The following is a 20,184-nucleotide window of genomic DNA, read 5'->3' on the forward strand; positions in this document are numbered from 1 at the left end:
TCTGTGATTAAAGATACTTAATAAATTTTGTTTTGCAGGGTAAAGAAGGAGATTTTGTGTATAAAGAAGTAATCAAATCACCCACTGCCTCCCGAATCTCTCTTGGAAAAAAGGTGAAATCTGTGAAAGAGACAATGAGGAAGAGAATGTCTAAAAAATATAGCAGCTCTGTCTCTGAGCAGGTATGTGACAGTCAAGCAAATACCCTCTTGCTTCTCTCGCATAACAAAAAAAGCTGGGGGTGGTCTGTCTTGAGATTTTCAGTGGTGCTAAATACATTCATTGGCATTAACCAGGCTCCAGGACCATGCCTAGTTTGTGTAGACAAACAGTGGATTCAGCAAATATTTATTAAGCACGTAGGGTCATGCGAGCACCAGGCTTGGTGCTGGGAATATAAATCAGGTCCTGTGTTCTATGTACAGATGAGCAAAAGAGACATGTAAAGAAATGATTATTCTGTAGTAAAAATAAGCACTAAAATTTAGAAAACAAAGGAAGGATTTTATTTTCTAAAATATCCCTGCCTTCAAAATGGATGTCACCAGAATCAAACCTTAAAGAGACACTCAAATTTTCTTATGAAGCAGACTTTTCAAATAAATGTAGTGTAAGTTGTTCTTAGGAGCACATAGCAAGTCAGAGAAATAAACTGAGAAAGTGTTTCCTAGCTGCAGGACTTACATAATAATCGTGTTTCTGCAGGGGGGTGTGTGTTCACTAAATAGCTTTATCTGCAAACATTAAGATATCACAGAATTGACAACGCCTCCTCCCCCAGTTCTATAATTTCATCACTAGGAACATGACCTTCTTTTTATGGGTGGAAGGAATAAAGACACTTGGAAAGCTGGGCCTGAGATAATTCTGACCATTAAAATTTCAAAACACTCTCCTCTGACACCTTTATAGTGTTCTTTCTGTAGTCTGCTGAAGTCCCCCTGTGTGAGCTGGTTGTCTAACTTGAAATAAGTAGGTAATACCGCTTTAGCCACAAAATGAAACAGACATTTTTGCTCAGCTGCTGCCCTCTAGTGGACACGGTGAGCTAAATTCTGTGTCTGAATCACTCAGCACCGGCTAGCCCAGCCTCCTGCCCTGTGCTTCAAACAAAGCCTGTGCATCTTCTGTTTATTATAGTGGTTCTCATGGGGTATTGGGGGTGGGGGTGGTGATTTTGCTCCCCCCACCATCCCCAGGGCATCGGCTGGGGACATTTTTGATACTTGCAATGGGTTAGGGTGGAGTGGTGTTGAGGATGCATCTTACAAGGCACAGGGCAGGCCTCTGCAACAAAGAATGAACCATGCAAAATACTGAGAGTGCCCAGGTTGAGACATGAGACACTGGGGCTTGTTATACCTACAGGGGATGTCTGGCTTCCTCCGCACTCCCTGAATGTTACCCTTATTCTTTTCCTTTCTTGTCCCTATGGATGTGGGAGTGATGGAAAGTCTATATTTCTACCCAGCAATGAGACAGACTGCACATGCGTCTGTGAGACAGACTACATGCCAATGAAAGCATGAATTTAAAGCACTTACTATTTAGTTGATTTTTCCCCCCAGATTGAAATATCTACTAAAAGCTCTTGTAAACATATTCCTAGGGTTTTTTTTTTTTGCTTTGTGGATCATTAGCATATAGCGTTCATGTCATTTTGAGCATTTCTCTGTAATTTTACTACTATATAGATGCCTTGTATTTTTATTTTCCTGTTTATTTGGAACAGTCATTTCACAAAAGCAAAAAAAGAAGGAATCATTATAGTGCTTTTTAGAGAAAGGAAATTAACATTGTAAGGCTTAAAAAAAAATCTTTTTACTAAATATATCAACTCTTCTGGTAAGGATTTTTGTCTGCTCTGTTCCTGCTATATGCCCAGCATCTGAAATAGTACCTGTGGTATTCAATAAATGTGATGAATGAATTAACAATTTTTAAGAGCCTTATGAACATACACTATCAGAGATGTATATTTCATATTGCTGTTTTTCAAAATGTGAGGTTTTTTTCCCAGAAGAATTTTTAGAAGATTTTAATTGGATAGGTGGTTTATTTTATGATTCAGAAGAGAGGAATGAAAACCAACCTCCTCAGGAATTCATCCTTTGCAGCTTCAGTAACTTCCTAATAATGCGCCTCTCTCTATTGTTGTTGCTGAGGTTGTTTGCTCTCTTTTCTTAAATGGAAAACAGAAGTGTGTTTTGGATCAGAAGCTGCCCTTTTGATTGTCCTCAAAAGTTTGCAGGGCCCCGCAGAATCTCTCAGAGCCCTTCTGATGATTCGGCACTATGCAAATAACAGGTTTCGTTCAGCTGGTTTTGTGCTCACGTGGCTGTGTAGTATGACAGAGACTGTTCTGTTTGGGCAAGTAAACCATTCTGACTGCAGACTTTTAAAAACGTGGTAGTGTCTGTCTATATAGCACTTCAAATCAAATGAGCATGTGACACATGCAAATGAGGGCCTGCCAAATTAATGGATACCAAGCCACCCCAAAATCGAGAAGTTTTGCTGAGTCACTGCTGTCACCATTCGGATCTAAAAGAGGCTTGACAGTTTTTACTAACAACAAACTAGAAGAAGTCAATGAAGCTAAACTCATAGGGTGACTTACGGAAACTGTATTTTAGACAGAAAAATGGTATGTTTGAGGTACAGTTGACCTTTGAACAACACAGGTTTGAACTGCACAGGTCATCTCATGGGTGGATTTTTTTCAGTAGTAAACTCTACAGCACTGTACAACCTGCTGCTGCTGCCTCTGCTGCTAAGACGCTTCAGTCGTGTCCGACTCTGGTTGTCTGAATCCACAAATGTGGAACTACAGATAAAGAGAGCCGACTGCAAGTCGGGTCAGCACCCCTAACCCCTGTGTTGTTCGAGGGTCAACTGTGTATCTGGGTCCTAAGTGGGTATTTTATTAGCCAATTTCAATAATTTGTGTAAAAAGAAATATAAAAATCTGATCTCTATTTTTAAAAACAAAAACAAGGAATACACTTTTTTTTAATGTAGAAATTTCCCTTCAAATAGATAAAATATTTTCTGATGGTACTTCCGGATACTACATCACTAGTGGATTGTATTTGATCTACATTTGAGGTCCAGCTTTGTGGCCCAGATGGTAAAAAATATGCCTGCAATGTGGGAGACCCAGGTTCAATCCCTGGGTCAAGAAGATCCCCTAGAGAAGGGAATGGCTACCCACTCCAGTATTCTTGCGTGGAGAATTCCATGGACAGAGGAGCCTGGTGGGCTGCAGTACATGGGGTTGCAAAGAGTTGGACATGACTGCGCTGCTAACACTTTATTACTGAACTAGGGAGTATGCAAAGAGCCTCTAAGCCTTTAACGAAATGTTTTGTCTCCAAGGTAGAGAGTTTTTTTTTTTCAAGAACATCTATTAGAGCATGAAAAACACTTTTTGAGTGCTTAATTAATAGTTATTTGAGCTACAACTTGAAGATGAAGCAGGATATAGATTAAAAAGAAGGTGTATTTTGGGTAAAAGCATCAGACATGAGTATAAAGATGAATTTGATTGATTTGGTTGCTAAACAACTGTGTATTACAAAAAGATACACATCCCCTCTGACGAATGTAATTTTGTCGAAACTCATTTCAGGATTCAGGCCTTGATGGGATGCCGGGCTCCCCTCCGTCCTCTCAGCCTGACAGTGAACACATGGACAAGCCCAAGCTCAAAGCCGGAGGTTCTGTGGAAAGTCTGCGGAGTTCTCTGAGCGGTCAAAGCTCGATGAGTGAGTCCAGTTTGCAATCATAGATGATTTCCTTGGCGTCTAAGTCAGACTTTTGCTGAGTGTCAGGTTCAGGCAATTTAAAGATAAATAAGACCGAGTTCTTACCCTTAGGGTGCTGTTACAGAGACAGACCTGAAAAATACCTGGCCCTAGAGTCCTGTTTGTTTAGTAGCCGATGTCTAGCAGTAGCATAAACAAGAGGGTAATGATTTTGGTCGGAGGGGAGAGAGAGGAAAGCACGTTAGCGGAAGATGTGGAAACTGAAGGGAGGAAGTCAAGGGGAAACACTGATGACAGTGACCAGCAGAATCAAGGGAGCTGACCAGGGTTCTGCAGCGCACACGTTTCTTTCCTGACCTCTGGGCGCATCCTCCACCTGTAGCAACCAGCGATCTTCTGACCACTTTTTTGTCTTAGAGATTTTGGTAGAAATCTCTCATCAGTGCATTGCCCTCTGCCATGTTCTTTGTCGTGGTGAATCCGATTCCTTTATTAGCATGTTAGTGGGGGGTTAGTAAAAGAGAAGACCAGTGCTTCTCTCCAATTGGCAGTCTTTAATCAAAAAAATGTTTTAGTGCAGAATTCAACACAATAACGTGACATTATTTTCCCCTGGTGCATTTGGTGTAGTGGGACGTCCCGATAATTCTCTTCTGGTTTTACAAAGAAAGCTAATGTCTTCTTAACTTTTATGAATATAAAATGTTGATGAAAACTTTATTAGTAATCTTAGTTTTAGTCAACTAAGAACCGGGGGTTGGGGGGGAGATGAAAGGAGAATGACAAATGTCCCTGAAACACACACTGTTGAACCACTCCTAACCCAATGGTGGTGTTGGCTGAGCACTGTGGGGGAAGAGACCCAAGTTTAAACCCACTACTTAAACAGCATTTGGCTTTGGGCAAGTTACTTGACCTCTTTGAGCTTCCTCATCTGTAAAATGGGGTAAAGACAGTATGCCTGACAAATGGGAGGTTATAAAGGTTAAGGCTGTTGTCCTCTATCAGAGAGTTTCCATGTCACTTGGCTTCCCTGGTCATAAAGATAACTGCTGGAGTCCCCTGTCCAATTAGGGGCTTGATCAGGGAGAACACTCAGAAAACTCAGATCGTCCCCTGGCCTCTGCTCAGGTCAGGCTCATGACTGCCTTCCTCTGGCCCTTACCTTCCTAGTCTGTGATAGCGTCAGAGTCGCCAACTTTGCTGTGCAGGGAATTTGCATTGACCCAAGTTCTGCATGTGTTCCCTACAGGTGGTCAGACAGTGAGCACCACCGATTCCTCGACCAGCAATAGGGAGAGTGTCAAGTCGGAAGATGGTGATGACGAGGAGCCCCCGTACCGGGGCCCGTTCTGTGGGCGTGCCAGGGTGCACACCGACTTCACGCCCAGCCCCTACGACACAGACTCCCTCAAGCTCAAGGTGTGTGTTTACTTGACCTCAGAGCAGTCACCCCGGGTGCCCTGTGGCTTTAGGACCCGTTCTCTTCTCCTTTGTGTTGAATGCTGACCTCTTGTGGTGCAGACTGGCCAACGCATCTGCTCCTTTGATACATTGGTCTCTTCTGCAGTGAAAAACCAGAGAACCAGCCTGCCTTTAGGGATAGAGGCGGGTCTTGTGTTAATTCTGTCTTATCACCACGCTGGCCCTGTCTTCTGACCCCAGCTTCCCTCTAGAATTCCCACTGCCCTTCACCTTCCAGTCTCAGTGCTTTTGCCAACTGAAAGGACATGACTGACTTCACTGATGTGATCAGTGACGTCCTTATGGAGCAGATGGGATTTCACAAAATATATGAAGCGAGTATAGAGCAGGGGTTACCACTGACCTCTGATTGGCGGGAATTTTTTCTCCAAGAAGTAGGAGCTCTCGGGGTGAGGGCAAGGCCTTCAGAGAGCCAGGTGCCCACCCAGCCGTGAGCCCTGGTAGACACCTTGAGCCACCATCCTCTGGGGCAGGAAGGTGGAGGGGATGGGATCTCGGGCCTCAGTGGGATCCTGCACAATCAGGAGTTCTCTCTGTGGTCTCTGCCATACTCACAATCATATCAGGTGACTCGTGGAGCCCTGATTCTAGTCTTCATAGCGTCTTCACATCACATGATTGACACTTCTGATGGATTGATGGTTCATGCTTGGAAATGTACCTAATGGAAAGATCCTTCTTCCCTGGGCCACAGAAAGGAGACATCATTGATATAATCAGCAAACCCCCCATGGGCACTTGGATGGGCCTGTTGAACAACAAGGTGGGCACATTCAAATTCATCTATGTGGATGTGCTCAACGAGGAAGAGGAGAAGCCCAAGCGCGCCACCAGGAGGAGGAGGAAAGGGAGACCCCCTCAGCCGAAGTCAGTGGAGGACCTCCTGGATCGGATCAACCTCAAAGTCAGTTCCGTCCTGTTCTGGCGGACCCCACGTTACCTTCTCCTAAACTAAGCAAGCAAGGGCACCTTCAGGGAAGGGTGGGGTGATCTGTGTCATCCAAGAAGAATGACCCATGGCTGTGATGAGTACTATTATCCTATAGAATTAGTATTATCAGCACCGTAACACTATCCTTTACCTCCCTTGAGGGTGATAGAATAAACTCTGGGTTGAAATTTCTTCCTAGTCCAAAGAGCAACTTTCAAAGAGCTGTGAGCTTCAAGCCACTACCAGGAAAGGCAGTAAGCACAGGCTCCTGGCATCCTGACTGGCCTCTCAGAGGTCTTGAGGATTCTCCCTGCCCCCCCCACCACCACCACCTTTACCCCCAGCATCTAGTAAGGTGGGTCTACATGGTATGACCTGTTTCCTCCTTGCAAAGCTATCTTGCTCCTGGGGAAGTCACAGGTCTCTCTGAGCTGGGTTTCAGTGGCTCCAGATGAAAGAAGTGTCTCCTCCACCACACGCTGGGTGGCATTGCAGGCATCAGCTCACAGCAAGGGCACAATTAAAATGCAGGCCAGTGGAGTCCACCTCAGCTTTCAGTGTACACTTTCTTAACCCATGGTTAGTGAAGTGCTCTGCTTGCCCACTGAGCTGTAGAACTGGGGGGTACAGACTGTCAGAAAGATACTTCTTAATTTTTGAATTAGCATCAGAGTGGCTATGGAAAAAGAGTTTAGGGGTTTGAGACTGGTTGGTGGTCCTGGACCATGTGGCTGAGCTGCTGACTCTCTTCTGTCTTATTTCCCTCCCAGGAGCACATGCCCACTTTCCTGTTCAATGGCTATGAAGATCTGGACACCTTTAAGCTCCTAGAGGAGGAGGACTTGGACGAGTTAAATATCAGGGACCCAGAGCACAGAGCTGTTCTCTTGACAGCAGTGGAGCTGTTACAGGAATATGACAGTAAGTCCCTCACAGCCCAGATGTGTCCAGTGAGATCCATCACGTTCTCAGGTCACCAGGAGGCTCCCGTAAGCTGCTAATATGTGCTTATGTCCCCAGAGTCCCTCATTTGATCTTTCTCTTTCCAAAATGTGAACGTGTTGGTCACTGAGTCGTGTCCAGCTCTTTGTGACCCCACAGACTGTAGCCTGCCAGGCTCCTCTGTCTGTGGAATGTTCCAGGCAAGAATACTGGAGTGGGTTGCCATTTTCTTCTCCAGGGGATCTTCCTGACCCAGGGATCGAACCCAGGGTCTCCTGTATTGCAGGCTGATTCCTTATCTGATCCACCAGGGAAGCCCTACTCTTTCCAAAGCCAAGGTCAATTTTGTATTATGTCAAACAGCACAAAGACATAGATTCCCAATGCCAATGCAGGAGCAAAAGAAAATCTTACTACCCAGTACTTTTTCACTGAATATTGAATTGTATTTTTCTTTCTTTATTTGGACTTTTTTTTTTTTCCTTAAGACACATAGTTCATGCCACCTTGGGGGCTGGTGGAATATACAGCCTTTAGGAGGTCATTAAAATACCCAGGTGCAAAAGTGACTGACAAACTTGGGGTATCCTGTCCTGCCAAGGGTTAATTACTTCTCAAAGCACATGAGGAGTTGGAGTTGTTTTCTGATTGAATGAGTTAGTTAATGAATAAATGAAATTCATCAGCTTGCATTAAAGAAGCAGGGAATCATCTCGAGCGAATATGTAGAGCAGAGAATTCCATATTGCAATTTCTCTGCCAAAATGATAGCTCATTTTTACAGTCCATGAACAGAATTCAGTGAGCTCACAGCTTTTATATAGTCTATTTGAATACACTGTATCCTTTGCTCCATTAACCCAGTCTTATCTTGCTCTTTATTCTTCTGTCTGACATCAAAAATATTCCTGAGATTATTCATCATGAAGGGGGAAGCATCCTTTCCAGTGATTGAATTCAAATGTATTTTCTTTCGTGTGCTCTGCTTCAGGGATATCAGTAGCTAATAGCATTTCCATTGCTAAAAGACACACCAAACCCATGGTTAATGGTGGAAAAAAAATTGTGCATTACTGAATGTACCAGACTCAAGAGACACAGAAGTGTCTCAGTGCAGTTAAATTCACTTCTGATTAATAGGTTGTCCCTCTAAATTAACTGATGACACACCGTCAGATAGGTGTCTGAGCCCTAGATAAACACACTGCCTTCGGGGATAGATTTGGAGGGAACTGTGTTCCGTAGTTAATATCAATTTATAACCGGGTCTCTTTAGGATTGGAGTTTCCCAGGAGACACCATGGGTGAGGGGTTGCCCCGTGACCAGGTTGTGTCAGAGCCTGGCCCAGTGCCTGGTGAGGCTGACCAGCTATATTGATATCAATTAATAGTTAATTATCTAGTCTCCTGGACCACATCTGCTCTATAAAATAGTTCATTTGCTCTTCCTCAGCCACTGAGAACAGCTGGTTGATAAACCCCATCTGTTATGTTTCCTCTAGCATTCAAACATAGAAGGAGCAAAGCTGAATTCTGAGTATATAAGGCAGGGTCTGTCTCAAGGGCTGGGGCTCCTTGTCTTTCCTGGGATCATGTCCTGAGATCTGCCCCAGGGATTTTTAAAGGTAAGGGGATATTTGCCTGTCATGATGCCCACCCAGTAGTGTAAGGAAGCCTCACTGCTTCTTCATAAATCTCATTTTGAATCTGTGCTGTGCCACCGTTGAGAACATCCTTTATATATAATGTGGAACTTCTTTTTAGCGGTTCTAAAATAAAGGCCCTGGAGGACTCAAGGGTGCCAGTGAGCACTGAGAGCCTGGATCCAGGATTACCCTAGGATGAGAAGAATCTGCACTCAGCAATTCTAAATTCATTGTGCCTTAGAAGTACGCTAAGTAACTGATAACTTAGGAACACATCAGTTTCTCTTAGAGTTGACAGATCCAGAGATCTGCTGAGATCTGAGATGTCTCACTCATCTTCCATCTCAGCTCCCACAGAAGCAAGACACACACCTGCCTTATTGCTTGGCAGTCAGGCGGGTCCAGCTTCTCTCACTGCATCTGTGCATGGGGAATGCCAGCCTTCCCACAGGGTTCCTCCATTCAGGAAAGACTCTCATTGTGCCAGAGCAATTCCTTCCACTGATCCCAAACCCATTCTCCTTGATCTGCCAAATGAAAGCTGTCTTTTAAGAAAATCATTTTCACAAGAATTGTAATCAGGAATTATGTCAAATAGGCGGGGAAGTAGAGAGAAAAAACAAATCCACATATCGACTTCGTAAATCCAACTAAAGTTAACATTTTGTTGTGCTTCAATCCTTACTTTTTAAAGACATAAATTTGCAAGCCCATTGGAAGGCCTGCTATCCAAGAATCCCATTCTTTTCCCAAGAGAACTACGCTCCAGAAAAATGGCACGTGTCCTCAGGGCATAAGTACCTTTTGATGTTTGGATGTCTCATCAATGTCTTAGCATGCTTTTCCTTCCTGTGTGTGTGTGTGTGATGAGATGGAGGAAAGCTTTAGTCCAAATTCAAGTCATGTCCAGATGAGGTTTTAGCCCCAAGCCCAGTGCTTCATTCAACTTGACTGTGAGAATGTTCATGGATCTAGCTCACTTTTTTCTTCCTTTGTGCCTTAGCATTAATGTTAGTGAGCGTGGGAGAGGAAAAGACCTTGATCTGCAGTCTATCTAAGAGATGCCCCTCCCCTTCACTCTCCCTAAGGAAGGACAACCTGCCTGGGAAACACTGGCTTTTAGTTTTAGGGAATTTTGCTAAATTTGATAGTGGGATTCCTGCAAGTAGCCACTGATTGTATCCTTCAGGAAGAAAGTGGCTCTATCTCCTTGAGAAAGAAGAAGGTGGCTCTGTCTCCTTGACATGTTTTCAGGCACTGCAAAGGACCCCTTCACTCCCCATAATAACTTCAGGTTATTATGCCACTGTGTGGTAGGCTGGCATTCCCAAAGTTTCAGGCACAGTCCTCATTTTCCTGCAATGATGGGGACAACTTTTCTGTTTTATTCCCATCGGTCAGCACTTTGGAGTCTGTTTTGGCCGCTGCAATGCACTGACCTATCTCACCAGGGACAAACTGCATTGATTCCTCTTCCTGGGTTGTAACTGATAGCTCAAAGCCCTTATTTTACAAGTATCATTTTCCTAAATAACATGCTAGGCTAGAACAGAAGCTATTCCAAATCCGCAGACTCTTCCATACAATGAGGACACCACGCTAGAATGTTCCACTTTCAATGTGGAGGAGGGGAAAGGGTTTGCTCTTGTGCTACCAATTAGTTAATTTTACGTTAATCACTTTTAAAATAGCATTTCTTATTTTGGTGCTCTAATTCAAGGGCTTATCTGCCAAGATTTCTGTTATAAAATGCTTTCCTTGTGAGAAATACAAACAGGAAGTGGTCAGTGGACAGTAGGAACAGCTGGTGTGTATGTGGCAGCCCTCAGTCTTCCCACAACTTTTTTTTAATGATGAGAAGAGACATCAGATTTCTGGTTTTGTGTGTGTGTGAGAGAGAGAGAGATGGAGGAGGGGAAGTGAAGAGAAAAATAGAGCCATTCATCAACTACTTATTTTATGTAGAAAATGTTTTGTTTCCTGTTTTATCAACCAAGCATTTAGTCTGTCTTATGATTGAAAGACGATCTCCCTGTAACCTTGAACCTGCATAAGGTCAGCTGTGCCATTTATAGAATGTACAGAGCTGCACAGCTTGGGTGATGAAGGCCCATGCGACTTCCCATGTGATTTTCTATAGGCTGACTTTCAGCAGAAAGCATCTGATGCTTCTCTCTAGAAGGATACCTTAGGATGAGGACGTTCAACCTTCCGTCACCCACCTTAAGGGTATTCTGTACTCAGTTTCCAAGTTGGAGGGTGTTTTCAGCTTTTCCTGTCATACCTTTTGTGTGCGGGAATAGAAATGCTAACCCAAGACAAAGGGAAAAGGAAAAAGGAGGAAAAACCCTCCAACCTATTCGTAGCAAAAGGATTTGCCCATGGCCCCTCATGGGTTAACCTTCCTGGTGGCTCAAACGGTACAAGCGTCTGCCTGCAATGTGGGAGACCTGGGTTCGATCGCTGGGTCGGGAAGATCCTCTGAAGAAGGAAATGGCAACCCACTCCAGTACTCTTGCTTGGAAAATTCCATGGATGAAGGAATCTGGTAGGCTATAGTCCATGGGGTCACAAAGAGTCGGACACAACTGAGCGACTTCACTCACTCACTCCTCATGGGGTTAGGGGTTAATGTCCCCTTTATGGCAGCCTTGCTCCCTTTGTGAGAAGCTTCTCATTGTGGTGGCTTCTCTTATTGCGGAGCACGGGTTCTAGGCGTGCGGGCTTTAGTAGTTGTGGGGCAGGGGCTTAGTTGCTACACAACATGTGGGATCCTCCCAGGCCAGGGATCCAACCCATGTCTCCCGAAGTGGCAGGTGGATTCTTACTCCACTGTACTACCAGGGGGGTCTGACGCTCACTTTTATATCAGCTCCCAAACTTGGAAAGGTGGGAACTTATTTGAAGCACAAATCTTCTAGATTTCTACAAAGCATATACAGCCTAATTCCTCCTTGTGAAAAGGCCATTTATTCACTCTCTGCTCCTGCTTGGTGGTATCAGCCCTCAGAAAGGACTGTGGTTGCTTTCCCCCCACTTTTGATATGATGCTCTGAATTTCTCCTCTCCCTGGTTGACCTGAGGCCAGTTATCCTCCGAGTGACTTAGAAGACATTTCACCTCTGTGCTCTCTCTCCAGCCTTAGCTTCCTGTGATACTTGATTTGAAAAGAAAAACGTCCTGATCTCACTCATTTAATTGGTTTTCTTCCAAAATCTCAGTCTTCAAAAATGTATGGTGAGAACTGAGGATAAAATTAAGATGCAATGGATTTGAAAACTGCTTTTTTTTTTTCATTCCCCTTACAATCCCATGCCGTGTGTTCATCTTCTCTAGGTAACAGCGACCAGTCCGGATCCCAGGAAAAGCTGCTTGTTGACAGCCAGGGCTTGAGCGGATGCTCTCCACGAGACTCAGGATGCTATGAAAGCAGTGAGAATTTGGAAAACGGTACTGTCAGCACAGATAATCACAACTGCATGGTCACACGCAAGCCTTCTGGGCTATTTCTTGGTGTCTGTGCTTTGGCTAATAACTATCTTTCTTCCTCAGCCTGAGCCATTGCTTTTGAGAAAACTAGAAATAGGGAGAGGAGCTTTTCCAGGGCGACTGGTGCTTGTTCAGATCCTTAGGTGGGAGGAAAATCTCTCAAGAACCTAGGCAATGGATGATGCTGAGAGATGAGTAGAGAGATCTTTTCATTAGTTACTCTTCCATCCTGCAGTAGCGCCTAACTGGAAAGAGCTTAAACTTGTGTGTTAGAGAAAGGGACCCCAAGCTTCCCATTGTCTTGCAACTCTCGGAGGTTAGCCCTCCCTCTCCCTCTGGACCATGAAAAAACTCAAGGGGGTTTACAGTGGGGAGACCTGGAGTGCATAGCCAAAGACTTGGGTCAAATTACATCTCCAACCATCCCTTGCCCTTCCCTCTGAAATCGGTAATACGAGTTTCTCTTTTATAGCTCCATGGGTGGAGGAGCCTGGTGGGCTGCAGTCCATGGGGTCGCAAAGAGTCGGACACGACCGAGCAACTTGACTTTCACTTTTCACTTTCACACATTGGAGCAGGAAATGGCAACCCACTCCAATGTTCTTGCCTGGAGAATCCCAGGGATGCAGGAGCCTGGTTGGCTGCTGTCTATGGGGTCGCACAGAGTCGGACACGACTCAAGCAACTTAGCAGTAGCAGCAAGACTTCAGTAAAGTAGTAATATATCAAAAATACCTAGCATTTTGTAAACACTGATTATGAATGAAGCAGTGGGCTAGGTGCATATGTATGCAATTTGCTAATTATCACTCAAATCCTGCAGTGCATAGTTTATAAGTGAAGATGCTAAAGAGAAACTGAACAATAACTGAAGCTCTCGTTCTCTTCCTCTTGGTACCACTCTGGCTCCTAATGGTCTTGCAGTCAATGGCAGACAATTTTTTTTGTTTTGCCACACCACATAGCATGTAGGATCTTAGTTCCCCGACAAATAATGGAACCTGAGCCCTGTGCATTGGAAGACAGAGTCTTAACCACTGAACTGCCAGGAAGTCACTGAACTGCCAGGGAAGTCTGAATGGTAAACAAAAGACCTGACTTTCCAATACCATAAGCATTTTCTTTTTTTTTTTTTTTACCATAAGCATTTTCAAGTCCAAACTCTTAACTACTTAATGTCATCATACATCAGCCAGGGGTATTTGGGCTTAGTTGAACTTCAAGCCAGAAGGGATTGGTTTGTATATGTTATATATATAGTTTGTATATGTTATCATAAGTACCTTCACAAATCATGGATTGGATGAAGGAAGGTGGAGCTTCCTTCAATATGTTGGAAAAAGGCAACATATTCCATAAAAGATCTCTTTGCCTATTTGTTTGCTTATTTGTTCTGAGGAGCAGGAATATCCTAGGCCTTAGGACTGTCGTTCATGAGTCTCTCATTTCAATATGAGAATTTCGAGAAGCTCTGCTGAGAACATTGTTACAAAACAAGGGCATGAAAGTTTGGTTTCTTCAGATCATTATCATCCATCACCTCAGTTTTTCTTCTTAAATAGTAAACCCAAGCAGGCCTGGCCCTGAACATTCAGATCGGGGACTGCAGTAGCACAGTGACTCCTTCTGTAAACAGATACATCATGGCAGCAGTATATCATCATTTCAGTAGGAAAATATTTAAATTCATATTAAAATAATGTGAAAAGTCTGACTTTACTCAAATATTGCTTAATTGTTATGAAAGCTAGATCTCTGAATGAAGGGTACGTGATTAAATCATAAATATTACATTTTCATTAGAAAAAAAAAATCTCAAAACTTCAGACCAGCTAGACAGAAAGAATATAATTACCCACATCTGATATGGTACTTCCTTCCCACTCAGAGAGCATGCATGACTAGGGGCTCAGAGTTATGGTGCCCAAAACTTTACACATTGGGCCAGCCTTCCTCATGGTCTAGTTTTTGAAAGCTATTGGAGAATATGTATTTTTAGTTTGCGGAGCAGGTCCCACACCCACTACAAATGATGGACTCAGTTTGAATCAGTGGTTTACTTATATCTTCCATAGTTTAATGCATTTCATAGTTTAATGAAAAGACATTCGGTAAACAGGTTTTGGACCAATAGGATCAACCATCAATTTCACTTTGAAAAGCAGAGAAGTATAGAGTGTAGATAGGAAATTGCTAGAAGTCCACAATTCAAACCAACTAAAAGCACTTTAAAAGTAAGATGTTTTCGAACTAGATTTTGACATTTTCTGCCCAAACTTTTCTGCTTTATCCACAAAATAGTTAAGGATATGGTACCTCTCCCAACCTTTGCTTTTTCACACATGAAACCAAGCTGCACAATTTTGCTCTGGTTTTACTAGGAGAGTATTTTCACTGAGTGGAGAAGTAAACACCAGGTTTACAGCAGCAGTGCCTCTTGTGCAGTTTGTAACTTCTGATTTGGGAGCTCATGCTGCTTGAATCTCTGGTTTTTATCTATGATCTTTGGGATCCTGCAAGCCCCAGAGGCCCGGAGGGGGCGCTTGGTGGAGTGAGTGATGGTGGCCACGGTAGAGGGGCTGGGCCTCAGCCTTGAGCAACCTCCACACTTCAACTTTGCTCTGTTTTATAAATGAAGCTTCATTACAAAGGATCCTCCTACTTTGAAAATCACTGATTTCAAAAGTACAATGTTCTGAAAAAAAGACAATTTTCTTACCATTATGAACGCTGTGGTAATCTTTTCCTTTCTGACCTCTTCACCGTTCTCCTTTCCAGTTAGCCTCTGCTGACTGCGGTGTGAGGCGAATAAATTCCGTCTAAAATACCTGCAGCCGTAAAACCGAAATTGTGTGTCTCCTATGTCCTTTCCTTTTCGCAATAAAAACCAACATTTGACTGTTGGGAACTATTAGGTCCATAAGGAAAACAATTTACCAGGTAGACCATCCATCAGGGCCACACGAGCAGCGGTATCTTAAATGCCTCAGCTGCATGACCGAAGAACAGAGCGAAATCAAGGGAGAGGACCATTTGAGGGCCATGAGTCTTGTTCGTTGTTTCCCTGTCCTAACAGCCCAGAGGTAGTCCGTAGGAAATTCCAGACGGCTTACTTGTCTCAAACAGAAAGGGAGTCCTAAGTGGACGGGGATCAGGTGCCCTCAGTGTTACCGTGGGCAGCTCTGTTCATCAAGGAGAAGAAGCAGTTAGTATCAGTCAACAATCGTTAAGTAAGTAGACTGTGACTGGTTGATAAGTTTAGTTATCAGCCTGACAGTTAGTTTACTTTAATGAGGTCTGTTGCTTCAGTGGTTATTAGAACCGTATTGGTATCTTAAAGACTCTCTGGCAGTAGACTCACCTAAGCTTGTTTACTCATTGTTAGCAGGATTGGCTGATGGTTTGCAGGATACATTTATTTTACACGCTTGAACAAAACAAAAAGCAGTGAGGGCTTGAAAGACGTTTTGAGGGTTCAGTGGTCACCGGTGAACCTTGGGGGGATACCATTTAAAGCAATGGTCCTACCTTTTTTGGCACCAAGGACCGGTTTCCTGGAAGACAGTTTTTCCATGGACAAGGATGGAGGGAGGGATGTTTTGGGGGTGATTCAAGTGCATTATATTTATTGCACCCTTTATTTCTGCTACTATTATATCAGCTCCACCTAAGATTATGGGGCCTTTGATCCCAGAGGTTGGAGATTCCCCTATGTAATGAACCTGTCTCCTTTGCAACCATGGTCGTAGGAAACTGTACTCTAATCAGAAATCCCATCAGTGTGGTTCCTTAGTGGGATATGGATATGCCTTCTTCCACACTGACTACAGCTGCGAACAGACATTAGGCCTAGATTTATATTATTGCCTGACACAGCATATTTTCTTTCCACATAACTCAATTAATTTTCATTTCCCTGAGTCCTTTAATAAGACTAAAAATTCTTTCTAAAAAATAAAAATGGAACCACAGTAGCTCTACATCACCAGTGGTGATTTTATGTCCTTAGTGTAATTCCACAACGGGATATGGGAGTTGGAGATTTCAATAATGTTAGCGCACCTTTTACATCAATTTGATTGATTTGCTTTTTAAGATGCGATTGTAAAAAATCTCTCCTTGCCTTGTAGGCAAGACTCGGAAAACCGGCCTCTCTGCCAAGTCATCAACCGAGTCCAGCTTGAAGTCTTTCAACAGGAACCAGCTGGGCAACTACCCAACCTTGCCTTTGACGAAGTCAGTGGACGCTTTGAAGCAGGGAGGGGAGGGGAGGCTGGGCGGTGGTCTCACCCCTCTCGCCTCCAAGAGCTGTGATCCCCCGTGTGTGACTGATCTGAATAAAAACCGAAGGAGTCTCCCCGTTTCCATCTGCCGGAGCTGTGAGACCCTAGAGGGCCCACAGACCGTGGAGACTTGGCCCCGGTCCCACTCCCTGGACGACCTTCAAGGAGAGCCTGAGAAAGATGTGCCTGGCGAGGTGACAGAACCCTCTCCTGAGATTGTACCTGAAGTGCCACAAAAGACAGCCCCCTCCGTCACAAAGGTTCCAAGCCCCAAACGAGATTCTGCTGTTGACAATGCACTGCTACTGACCCAAAGCAAGAGATTTTCTGAACCTCAGAAAACGACTGCTAAGAAACTGGATGGCCCAATGGGGCCCTTTTCACGGGGTGCATCCCCCCCTCCATGTTTGCCCAAAACCTTTGACACCCAGCCTCCTGCCATTAAACCCAGTTTAACACGGACGCCTCTGGAGGGTCATAGGAAAGGACTCGATTTCGAAGGAACACATCACCCCCCGGGCACCAAAGAAGGCATGGACGCTGAGCAGAGGGGCCCCGAGGTCAGAACGCAGGCCAAACCTCCTGTCCAGCCTCCGCCCGTTCCCGCCAAGAAGAGCAGGGAGCGCCTCGCCAACGGGCTGCATCCTGTCCCTCCTGGTCCCCCCGGCGTCCCCAGCCCCGACGCACCCGGCCTGCCGCTTAAAAAGGGCAGCCCTGGCGGCCCCAGTGACTGTCCCCTGGTGGTGGCGGTGGCCAGGCCTCCCCCGGGGCCGGAGCCAGGCAGCCCACCAAGCACCAGGCCACCACCCTGGCTGTCGGAGCTGCCCGAGAGCGCCAGCCTCCAGGAGCACGGCGTGCGGCTCGGGCCCGCGCTGGCCAGGAAGGTCTCCTGCGCCCGCGGGCTGGACCTAGAAATGCTCACTGAGAACAAGTTGCGGGCGGAAGGCATTGACCTCACCGAGGAGCCCTATTCTGATAAGGTATCCGAGGCCCTGGCCCCCCACCCCTGTAAATTGGGGGTGCCAGGCAGGAACAATGTCATTGTCCCCCGATGGCAGCTGGTGGCAGACAGTGGCAGGGCAGGGGGCCCTTGTCACCCTGCGCTGGGTGTTCAGTTGAACAAGGAGCACAGTGCCCAGATTAAATGCAAACACAGCCTTGGGGGATTTCTTTTTCTTTCCCTTCTCTTCTTTCACTTGTTTGTATTTAATTTTGGCCACCTGTTCTTTGCAAGGAGAACTATCAGTCATTACTAGAACCAGGTCCTGAAACAAAGCTCCAGTTTCCATGTGTTACTCAACATATTTGTATTTAAACTTTAACAAATCCCCATTTCGTTTCATTGGATGTAAAATTGAATTAATAATAACCTTCGTAAGTACCTCTTAGAAGTATTAATAGGAGAAAATGTTAATAATATCAATGTAAATCTATTTTGAAAACTGTGGAGCCTTGCTGCTGCTAAGTCGCTTCAGTTGTGTCTGACTCTGCGACCCCAGAGACGGCAGCCCACCAGGCTTCCCCGTCCCTGGGATTCTCCAGGCAAGAACACTGGAGTGGGTTGCCATTTCCTTCTCCAATGCATGAAAGTGAAAATTGAAAGTGAAGTCGCTCAGTTGTGTCTGACTCTTCATGACCCCAATGCCTGCAGCCTCCCAGGCTCCTCCATCCATGGGATTTTCCAGGCAAGAGTACTGGAGTGGGGTGCCATTGCCTTCTCCAGTGGAGCCCTATTCAGATGTAAATGGGACTTCCCAGGTGACACTGGTGGTAAAGAACACGCCTGCCAGTGCAGGAGATAAAAGAGATGAAGGTTTGACCCCTGGGTCAGGAAGATCTTCTGGAGAAGGAAATGGCAACCCACTCCAGTATTCTTACCTAGAGAATCCTATGGACAGAGGAGCCTGGTGGGCCCCAGTCCCATGGGGTCACAGAGTTGGACATGACTGAAGCGCTACTTAGCATCATTCAGATGTAATATTATACTGTATGATATCTGTATGGTTAACTGGGGATAAAAGATTATATAAAATACCCCATTGTACTAAAAACATTGAGAACTATAATGAAAACTATTTCTCATTTGTGAAAAACACAAACAAACATGTAGAACTGTGCGTGTGTGCTCAGTCACTCAGTCCTTTTCAACTCTGAGATGCTGTGGACTATAGCCTGCCAAGCTCCTCTATCCATGGAATTTTCCCAGCAAGAACACTGGAGTGGGTTGCCATTTCCTCCTCCAGAGAATCTTCCCCACCCAGGGGTTGAACCTGAGTCTCATTGCATTGCAGGAGGATCCTTACCTCTGAGCCACTGGGGAAGCCCAGAGTACATCTACCAATATCAAAATGACTTTGAAGACAAATACATGAAAACAGATGTAGCTGTATGTTAGTCCTAGAAATGCATGAATTGTTCTAATGTATTCCTGAGAGTCTTTGTTATAAGTGCCTTATGACCTTGAATGCGTTATGATAAAATACTCCTCTGCCTTCTTAATATCTAGTGAATGAACCCCTTTGAGTGGAAAGTAGTGGGAATTCTACTGTACAGTAAATGCTGGCCTAGTATAACTCTTTGTAGCTGAGAGACCAACAGTAGATGATCTATAGAGCACAAGTTTGCCCTTCAGGGAGTAACCTTTTGCAAAATGATCACATAGAGTGAGGTGAGGACCTTAGACCCCACAATGGAGGGTGATTGTGTTCTACTTTAACCATCTTTCAAGACGTTATTTCCAGAGCTCATCACTACCTAAAAGATACAGATGTAAAATATTATCTCTAAAATGTTTGTCCTGACACTAAAGAAAATACATGCACTTCAAATTAAAACTGTTGGTCCTACTTCTAGTAGCTAAATGTCTTGTCCTACCTTATGTTTGCTGTTCTTGGAGAAAGAAAAAGATCCTCGCAACCCTTGCTGAGAGATTTCTGTTCTCGCTTACAGCACGGCCGCTGTGGAATTCCTGAGGCCCTGGTGCAGAGATATGCAGAAGACTTAGACCAGCCGGAAAGGGATGTCGCCACCAACATGGACCAGATCCGTGTCAAGCTGCTTCGGAAGCAGCACCGCATGGCGGTGAGCAGCCCACGGTTTAGGGCTCCCCTCACCCAGCTTTCTGAAGTCCATTCATTTGTAGGGCTTAATGATGGGCATGCTGGTAGCCACTGAGTAGACCAGGATTCCTTATAAGATATCAAAGGGAGATACCTGGGGGAAAGTAATACGTATTCAGCCTGCAGAGTTTTAAAAATACAGTTTCTGAAAGAAAAAGGTGAAAATTATCTCCCAGAACTGTGGAAAAAAAAAAAATCCATTTGGTTATTTCTCTGCAGGTGTATAATAGTACATGTACAGTTGGAAACCTTAATGTTTTCAGTTATCAGATTTGTGAACCTATTTCTTTGTTACTGAAAAGTTTTTTATATTATTCATGTTTCAAAATGTTCTAGTAGGTGTGTCTTAGTTCGGCCAATTCCATACTTTTAAGACATTTAGATTTTTTCCCCAAACTTTTATTTTAAATAATTGAATGAAGAATGTCCTGGTTAATAAATTCTATAGACTTTGTTGACTAATTTCTGAGGATATAGTCCTTTAAGAGGATTTGCTTCATTAAGACTTCAGAAAATCTCAAG

At 44.4% G+C, this 20,184-nt stretch overlaps 1 protein-coding gene across 4 annotated transcripts in view; it reads left to right on the top strand.

Moving 5' to 3' along the window:
* SASH1 (SAM and SH3 domain containing 1) overlaps nt 1-20,184 on the top strand; it is a 190,015-nt gene that overhangs the window by 165,554 nt on the left and 4,277 nt on the right. For all 4 annotated transcript variants that reach the window (XM_070796327.1, XM_070796328.1, XM_019967562.2 and 1 more), the window contains 8 exons: nt 39-182; nt 3,632-3,767; nt 5,020-5,189; nt 5,947-6,156; nt 6,954-7,104; nt 12,108-12,221; nt 16,391-17,523; nt 19,493-19,624. In XM_070796327.1, the coding sequence (XP_070652428.1) occupies nt 39-182; nt 3,632-3,767; nt 5,020-5,189; nt 5,947-6,156; nt 6,954-7,104; nt 12,108-12,221; nt 16,391-17,523; nt 19,493-19,624 (2,190 nt within the window). The remainder of the gene's footprint in view (nt 1-38; nt 183-3,631; nt 3,768-5,019; nt 5,190-5,946; nt 6,157-6,953; nt 7,105-12,107; nt 12,222-16,390; nt 17,524-19,492; nt 19,625-20,184) is intronic.

This window comes from Bos indicus, chromosome 9 (genome assembly GCF_029378745.1).
Source record: "Bos indicus isolate NIAB-ARS_2022 breed Sahiwal x Tharparkar chromosome 9, NIAB-ARS_B.indTharparkar_mat_pri_1.0, whole genome shotgun sequence".
Lineage (NCBI taxonomy): Eukaryota > Metazoa > Chordata > Mammalia > Artiodactyla > Bovidae > Bos > Bos indicus.